Genomic DNA, 9,566 nt, shown 5'->3' with positions numbered 1-9,566 from the left:
CCCCACCACCCCCACCACCACCACCCCCAAAGACAGGCAGCAGATAGGAGGAGATATATGATTGCAAGGGCAAATAACTCAGTGACAGTTAATTTACCACGACAGGATCCCTCTCATGAAGCCAGGAAAAATGTTCCCCCCCTTTTGTTTGCGATGCTGCTTTTCTCATCAAACAGTCCATTTTCACCTCAACTGATGCATCATCACCTGCAGTATAGCTCTCTCCGAGGAGACCCCGTCGCATTTTCCGTCCGCCGTCCACCCTGAGGTGAAATCATTGGAAAAATGGCGGGCACCGTATGGGAATGACTGCGACGGGCTGTTTACCCAGCAACATGAGGATACGGAGATTGCCTCAGGTAAACCCTTACCATTGGCCCTCACAGTTTTGCATGAAAACAGCAATGACACGTACACACACACACACACACACACACACACACACACACACACACACACACACACACACACACACACACACACACACACAAAAGGAAGGGATTTTTTTTGCCCTCCCACGTATATTCCAAATTAAGATCTTTCTTGTTTTTTTTTTTTTGTTTTTTTCCGAGAGACGAGGAATGTTGAAGACATTTCAGGCTGTAGTCTCTCTACCCTCCTGCACAGGCTGCTGGAGCCGAGGGGAGAGAGAGGTGAGGTGAGTGAGGCCTCGCTCTCGCTCTCTGGTGAATCTCACCGCTGTGTGTGCCTGCATCTACTCTCCCTGCTAAATCCTAGGCCACTTCAAAGCGGCCACACACTTGTGTGTGTGTGTGTGTGTTACTGATCGAGCTCTCTGCCCTCTGGCTGTGAGCCTAATGAGGCCGACCGGCTCCACAGTTGTTCCTCCTCCTTCTCCGTGATTAGGGTTGTAACATGCACAAGGAGACCGGATTTTTGTCCTTCGGAGAGATTTAATTCTTACAATTCCCAAGAATCTTTCAACGGAGTCAAAAGCAAAGTCAATTAGAGAAGAGAAGTGGGAAGAAAGGAATGGAGGGAGAGAAAGAGACAGAGAGAGAGAGTGGGAGGAGGGACAGAGAGAGAGAGAGAGAGAGAGAGAGAGAGAGAGAGAGAGAGGAGGGGGAGGAAGAGAACGAGCATCTGGATTGCCATGTAAATAGTTGTGAAGATAGGTAGAGTTTGGCTGAGTGCCAGGGCCTCTACAAAGGGCCCGTAACATCTGTTTGGGGTAGATTCCTGGACCTGCGCTGGAGAAAGAATAACACACTCGCTGCAATAAGGCCTTCACTTCTGATCGGCTGCACACACACACACACACACACACACACACACACACACGTTTGTCTCCACGGCGACAGCCAGAAGGAGGGACCATCCCTGAAGGCCAGACAGGACAGAGAGTGCCCCCCCCCCACCCCACCCCATTCCTCCCTCCTGAAACTTGACAGTTTGGACTACAGTTTGCAGACAAATGCACTGTGACGAGACCATCACAGTTCTGTGATTGATTGCATTCAGCACCCCTCCACCGCTTCCACGCACACCACTAACACAGCATTCATCAGGGGAGCACTCTGGTCTGCACTGTTGACGACGAGAAGCTAACAAAATAAAGTAATACTATAGGGAGACTTCAAGCGAAAACGTAATCAATCACTCAGACAACCTGCGATCAGTACCAAATGGCCACAAATGGACTTTATACCTCATTTATCAAACCAAAAAAAGCTGCTGTAAATGATTGTTTAGCAATATCATATCATAGCCACAGAACATTTGTGGTTGAGAGTTTAATTAAGAGATGACGACTGACGCACTGATGACTGATCCCCCCCCCAGTGAAACCACAAGTCTGTTGTAAGGGAAGAGGTCAGTGGAAGAGGTCACACCCCAGGCACCCAAGTGGCAAGCAAACATCAACCCAACAAGGAGTGCAGGATGAGGATCACAGCCCTGAGGTCGCACGACGCAGTTCTCTCTGTCTTCATTTCTCTCCCGTTCCTTTCGTGCTCCTCTTTGTAGCGGGAGCATATGCCAGCAATTTGTATAACAAATGTTGGTTTTAGACAGTGTTCCTCGTGCACAAGTGGCTGTGCAGCCCTCCACCCCACCACACCCCACCCCACCCCCATACGCCGCTACAAAGACTTCCATTCGTTAGTGGTTAAGAGCAAAGCAAAACAAATTAATTAGCGCTATCTGTGGGTGGGGGGAACGTCCAAAGAAAAGCAGACGCAGAAACGCTATGCCATTACCTAAATTCACATGCATCTGCACATGAGCCCACCCGCCACCAATGAACCCCCACCCCCACCCCCCCGGCACTCCCAAACCTGCCCCCACCCCACCCAACCACCCAACTGCCCTTGAGTGAGTTAGAGGGACCACCTGCAGGACAGAGGAGACCCAGCCGGTTACGACTCTGGGATGGAATAGAATCACATATCCAGCTCTCCAAATAACCCCCAGATCATTTGCCTTTGTGCCGCGCAGACCTCCAAAAAGGTATAACAGGAAAAGATGATATAATTTGCTGGGATTTCAGATTTTTCTCTTTCTTTTTCTATGTCCCTTCTTTTCTGTGTGTGCGGTGGGGGTGGGGGGTGAAGTTGAAAATTTAGGGTGCTCCTTGGAAATGATCAAACCTTTGGAAAAGCAATTTGCGCACACTCAAGGTGGCCAGTTTCAACCTACGCAACTTGGAAGTAACTTAGTGTACAACACAAAGCTATTCAAACAAGCAGATGCTGTACAGTTTGGTTAACAATTTGGACATGCATAATCGCAAGATAACCTTTGAAAGTTGAAGGAATAACAGATGACAAGAACAAACAAACCATCAAAGGTACCAGTCCATTTTCAAAAAAGGATATGATGGCACCCCTCTGTCTTTAATTAAGAGAACATTGTTTCATGAGGTCATCATCTGTGTTCGTATAAAACAGTGTCACCTTATGTGCTGAAAAGTGAACAGTTGGCTGACAGTAATATCTAATATCTACTCATAAACTAGAGGTCCTCTCCTGTCAGACGAGTTCTCATAGCCTACCCCTTTGAAAGAAAGCTCTGATACCGAAGTACACCAAGAGCTACCATAAACCGCAACAGCATGAAAACATGCATGAGATTCTGTGGCAGGAACATGTGATACGGGTTAAGTGAGACTCCGGGTTCTGTCTCCGTGGTTTCGTTTACCTGCATGGGTCCCCTCAGGGTGACCTTCCGCAGAGGGCACACATGAAAATTTGTCAAAACCAAATAAACAGGCTCAACATTTATTGGCCTCAAATTCATATGGTAAGTATAACCCTCATTTTCAGATTTTATTTCTCTACTTTGAGGCTTGTTGGGAAGAGAGTTACAGGGGGTATAGTGTGCATGTGCATATGTGTGTGGGGTATGTGTGTGTGTGTGTGTGTGTGTTTCGAGTGTGAGTAGTTGGTAGTTATTATCTTTCTCATACATCGTCATAGCTACATAGCATATGGGAACATTTTTGCTCACAGGTTTCTCTTTTCTCTTTTTTTTTTCCTCAACAGCCGTAAATCCACCATGTCAACAATAAAATATAGCTTACCAGCAACAGATGGAGTTGGAGAAAAGGCAAAAAGGGGGAGAAAACCCCAAATCCAAATTTTACCACTACTAAATTTTACAGCTGACACAAAGCACACAGCTCTAACAATCCCCTCGAGAGTTGGCAAGAGAAAGAGTTTGTGATGTGTGTGTGTGTGTTCATGGGTGTTCTATCAGAGGATCTTAAGAGTAATCCTCACCTGAAATAACTCAATCTTTTCACACCTGACGTAGCACCACATCCTACAATTTGTCTGCTTGAATCAACACTTTCCCTACCTGCAAATGACATAGCTCTATCATTACTTTGAAGCTTCCAACGTCCTGAGTGGGTCCGCATTGAAATTCAGAATTTCTCATATTCTTTTTTTTGTAAGTGTATGTTTTGGTCTTTTTTGCCTTTATTCAGATAGGATAGTGAAGAGGCTGACAGGAAGTGAGTGGGAGAGAGAGATGGCGTGGAATCAGGAAATGACCCCGGTCGGACTTAAACTCGGGTACCTGTGGGCACTTGGACCCGAATGATAGGAGCATTGTAGCCAGTTTCACCACAACGTCCCCCTGTACTCTCATACTTTTAGACATATCAGTTGAGCGACTACCATTGCCCCTACAAAGACATCCTCTAACCAATGTAGTATGCTAAGCTTATTTTGCACTGTTACCTGGTAAAAAAATACATAATGCAAAAATAAGCTATGTCCATTAAACTAAGTAGGTTTGACAATTACTTTTACAAATGCTCAGTCAGAGACCGGCCCTCTTCACTCCTCTGTCCTAGTAGAGATCCTGCCGGAGGAATGAGTGCAGCATGTAGATGTGATTGCACGTGACAGCAGTTAAAACAAGCATGGATTTTTACCACATAGAAAAGTTTTTACTGTACTTTGCTCCAACAATGCCATCAGTAGACACAGCATTGTGATGCCAAAACCCCACAAACAGCAAGGTTATAGGTTCAGTTCACTGGGAGTTTTGTAAGTTGCTTTGGATAAATGTATCAGCTAAACAAACACATACATACATACATACAAACAAACAAACAAACAAACAAACGAATAAGATTTTTCCCATCACATTACATCATAAGTAAGCTAAAGGAAATTATTATTAAAAAAAAAAAAAAACTTTATGACCGGAAACATTATTTACAAATAGCCTAGGTGCACATACAGCATCTTATGTGTATATTATTGAGCCTTTATCTGAATGACCTTTGTTCTTATTCAAAGTGAGAAATTAACCAAATATTATCAAATAAAATGGAGTTTTCCCTCAGTGCATGGAACCAAGATATCTTGGTATCAGATAGCTTTGTCAGATTGTCATATGAAGACTAATGCTACACTTTTATATGAAACAAGGCTGTAGCCCAGATGTTCTATAATGGAAATAAATAATGCTGCATGTTTATCTTTGAAGGTAACCCACATTTACACACATTTTAATTGCTAAAATTAGCCAAGGTCAACAGTGTCTGTCTTTATAGTATTGTTACGCTTTTCTGAGAGTTGTTTTTTCCTCCACAAATCTATTCAACAGACTACTGGTGCTGCCGTGAAATTTTAATATGGCTGATCTCTACACCCTTCTATCGGAGCCAGGCTGCGCGAATCACTGGCCTGTGGGATAACAAGAATCTGCACGGGCACCCGAACAGGTACGAACACACCAGAGAGCAGGGTTTTTCCTGGAGAGAAACAATAACAGGTCTAATCGTTAAATGATGTTTTTGACATAATAGTGTCTTCGGCTCTTCCTCTCTATGTAACTTTGGGCCAGCTGACTAATTAAACCTGTCTTGCGGATTTGTTTGTATTTCATGCACAATAGCATGCGGATTATGGCTTGAGAGAGAGAGAGAGAGAGAGAGAGAGATAGAGAGAGAGAGAGAGAGAGAGAGAGAGAGAGAGAGAAAAACGCCAATAGCAGCTTGCACAGGCCGGGGCCTGTTCTAATAAGGGAAAAAAGAGGCCCAATCAAATAATAAATCACATCTTTTATTTATTACTCTTGATAGTGCTTTTACAATCTCCTTTCATGTCGGCTGCTCAAGCGTGGTGTGAAAGCCAAATGTGTTCTCCAGAGATGGAACATGTTCGACATGTATGTCCATTAAACATTGAATTCTAAACTGACAGGTTTTTGGAAAAGGACCTCAACCAGAGAGCTCTGAGATGAGAGCGAGTCGCAGCCATGAGATCTTAGAGAGGGTGTGAATTTCAAATGACAAACGTTGTGTGCGTAGGCTACGGTGCAGTGGAGCGCACGCAAACCTCTCACGCTACCTTGCAATAACTTACACGACTTGAAACATGTTGGTCTATTACAATCGAGACAGATTCCTCTCAAAGGACGAGCGAGGTCAGCGCCTCCACAAATTCTCTCTGAGAAGACACGTTGTTATTAGGCGGAGTCTTCTGATGCTGTGCATGACTATATCAAGCTGTACTTTGGTGGATATAAGACAGAGTCCATATGATGCCGCTAAAATGATCATCTTTCTCATGTCTACTGACGTATATTTTCGAACTTTATTAAAGCACCCAGGCATTCTGTGTGCCGGTCAAGTTTAATAAAATACGTCATCAACGTTTTGTCTGTCGCCCCCATCTCACCCCCTCCCGTTCTATGCAGTCTAGAATCCAGCAGCTGGTTTAGCGCTATACTACTACCGCCGAGGGACACGACGAGGAAGCACCTGCTTCCAACGAGGAGGTGGAGAAAAAACTTTCATTAAAACTTCAAACTCAGCTTCTCCAGTGGCTCGTAATGCACACCACAGTGAGCGCACCGCTATCGGACTGAACTTTTCCCTTAGACTTTTGACGCAGGTCCTGACGGCCAGCTGCCGCTTCTTGGTTTGGTCTGGGGGGCGGAGAGGAGAGGGGGACTGTGCCATATGAGAAAGGTGTGGTATACTCTGGACGCACAGGAGGAGTTTTTTTTTTTTTTTTCAAAACTCCATTTCCACGGATGATTTTCCTTACGGACATTTTTGTTCCACCGCTCCCATGTAACTTTCCAGCTCGCTATCATCCGCAAAGCGTAATGCTTTGATTGATGTAGGCAAACTCTTGCCTCTGACACATCTTGGCGCACACCAATCAAAGTGTTTCTTGCGTGCGTCTCGTTACACGTTTTTTTTTTTTTTTTTTTATCTCAAACTACAAGCTGCAGCCCAAGACAGTTATGCTCCAGCGGCTGGGTGCGATGCAAGGACTTCTTTCCGACTTCGATCCCAGCTTTAATAACAGAGTAATTTTGGAAGGAGTTGCGGTTACTGGGACAAAAACATCGGCATCATCAATAGCAAAGGCTCGGGTAAAACGAAATTTTTCCTCAGTAAGGAAATTGATGTGCGTAAAGAAGGGATGCCAGCCAGGCGTGGCTTGCATTTGAATATCCAATTTGAGAATGCGCGGGGAGTATGTATATAAACGACTCTTTCAATCTAATAAACAGACATTTCCATGTGATGAATAGTGTGGGACGATTAATGAAGTAGTTTTATGAGGAGCAAGGCACCGCGCGCCGGGCACGTCCTCACGGGCATCTGCATGGGTCGGACCCTCGCCTCACACGGCCAACCGCTCCTCCAAAGTCAACCTATATTTCACATTGCATAAACAACTCTGCCAAGTGTGCGCGATGGCAGAGGTCGGGGGATTTCTCGGGGCCCTGGATTTGGATTTACAAAGCTTGCCTGCGCTGGGACCTCTCTCCGAGTCGCCTGCAGGTTTGAATGAAAGATTGGGACTGATCGAGGGGAGATTACAAAGAGGGTCTCTCACGGATTTTGAACATCTTAAAGGGATTCTGCGACGGCGACAGCTGTACTGTAGGACCGGCTTTCAACTGGAGATATTTCCCAACGGCACCGTCCACGGTACCAGACAGGATCACAGTAGATTCGGTGAGAGCGCACCATTGACCCACGTTTGTCAATAAATCATCGTACCCTGACGCACACTGCTTTGACATTGACGAGTTTGGTAAGATAGATTATTTTACCCCGCCATTGGAAACAGTGCCCATTAATCATTTAAAGTAGAGGACAGAATTTACATAGGAGACAGACAACGTGTCGCTAACACTTTGGACAGGCATTTAAAGAGCTTTTTGGGGGTTCTTGTTGCCCGCCGCCGTCTGTGGTGAGATAGCCGGGAAATTTGAGAACATGACGCACAGGGGAATGAAGGGAGGTTCGTTCAGGGCATTCCACTTTAACCTAGATGTTTCTTAGGACAATTTTGTCGAACACGGTTTTGTCTGGTGCCTGTTGACTACCTAGTTTGTAGCAGGTTTACAAAGGTGGATAAACTCCAGAGTCGCCCACCCACAGGAGAGACCCTCATTCCCCCGCAACTCTCTGTGCGGACAGGCGCTATGAAGGACGCAGGTGTCTTCTCTCAGTGGTAAACAAGTGAGCAGCGTTAGGCTGTTTTTTTTGTCTTGCTTAAACTTGTTCAAAGGACACAGGCATGACATGCAACATTAATCGTACGTTTAATGTAAAGAGTTCGTGATGTTGAGTTATCATAAGAAAATTGATGAGCGCGATAAAAAAAAGTTAATGTTCACAGTGTCTACGCAGGTGAAGTTATGTCAAGAGAATGTAAATATATTTCTAAGTCATGGCATGACCACTCTGGAATTCAAGGAGCGTTTGTGTTTGGTTCTTAACCAAAACAAGGCTCTTCAGTGGATTGGGTGGTCTGCGAGTTTGTGTCTGGCATCCCTGCAAGGCGGAATTTAAAGCGTTTGTCAGCAATGTGTTGCAGAAAGCCTGTGTCTTTGATTAGACGAATGAGAAACACGCGTTTCTTCTCTCAGGCGTTGCTGGGATTTTCTGTGTCATCTCTTGGCATCGCAAAAATCTTCGGAATAGATAGTTGGTCCAGGTGGCTGAGCGCTAGCGCGAGTTCTTTTTTCCTTAGCCTACTTATTTGGCATTTCAACTTTTTATTTTTATCTAGGCTATCAAAAACACTTTTCCATTCCCCGGTAGGCTACTGCTTCGGTTGAGCTCTTTTTTAAAATATAAGTATACATCAATTGGAAAGCGAATTGTAAAGAAGGCAGTTCTAGAGCATTCTTTATTTATGAGCACATTCACCTGACCACGTTGCGAAGACAGGCGAGGAGAGAGGCAGGCAGGTGTTGTTGATTCGGGAGTGCCTGTCTACTCTCGGGATGTCCAGCACAAATCATCGGTGTTTGATTTCCCGGAACCGCCATTCGCAGTTAAACGACCATACAAAGGTGCAATAAAACAGCGTAGAAAGAAATGTTGATTTCCTTCTGGTCAACAACCAGGTTTCATGTGAAAGTAACCATCTTATCCTGCGGTGGTAAACAGCGGTCTTACAAGCCGCATTTCTCTGAACACCAAAACTGCAATAAATTAATGTTTGCGGCTTGCAGAACTCAGTGCATAAACATGTCTTATTTGAGATATGGCGGACATTTGGAATAGTTCTGAGGAGGACCCCACAAACAGGTTTTAACTGTCTACTAATCTGAACTGTCTTGTGTAATGTGATGTTTATAGTAAAACAACCTGTTGGGTTTTTGGCTGATTCAATCCGATAAAACCAAATTGTTGCGATATATTCATATTACAGATCACTAGAGTGCGAACGAAAAGTGAGCAGAAGGAAATGGTACAAGCGTAGGCTACACAACTAAGTGAATGAATAGCCTCGTAACCGGGAGGGTTCTGTGAAGAGATATGAACGTATAAGGGAAAGACAGCAAATCTGACTAAAGTGTGCTCTCCATCTTTTTTTTGCCAAAAAAATCTCAGGTATTCTGGAGTTCATCAGTTTGGCAGTGGGCCTGGTCAGTATTCGGGGCGTGGACGCAGGCCTTTACTTAGGGATGAATGAGAGAGGCGACCTCTATGGGTCGGTAAGTCAACCCCCATCACACACGCACACGCACACACACACACAAACTCTCTCTCTCTCACTCACACACACACACACACACACACACACACACACACACACACACACACACAC

General features: G+C 44.9%; 1 protein-coding gene across 1 annotated transcript in view; it reads left to right on the top strand.

The window, feature by feature from the left end:
- The first annotated feature begins 7,191 nt into the window (after positions 1–7,191).
- The window catches only part of fgf16 (fibroblast growth factor 16), a 7,850-nt gene continuing 5,475 nt past the window's right edge, over positions 7,192–9,566 (top strand). The window contains exons 1-2 of the mRNA XM_076292856.1: positions 7,192–7,456; positions 9,350–9,453. Coding sequence (XP_076148971.1) covers positions 7,192–7,456; positions 9,350–9,453 — 369 coding nt within the window. The remainder of the gene's footprint in view (positions 7,457–9,349; positions 9,454–9,566) is intronic.

Source organism: Alosa pseudoharengus, unplaced genomic scaffold (assembly GCF_046254945.1).
Source record: "Alosa pseudoharengus isolate Yale_2024_CS ecotype anadromous, Long Island Sound unplaced genomic scaffold, YU_APseudo_1.1 YU_APseudo_1.1_scf_19, whole genome shotgun sequence".
NCBI lineage: Eukaryota > Metazoa > Chordata > Actinopteri > Clupeiformes > Clupeidae > Alosa > Alosa pseudoharengus.
Note: the sequence above shows the minus strand (reverse complement) of the source record. Positions and strands in the feature narration are given on the sequence as shown.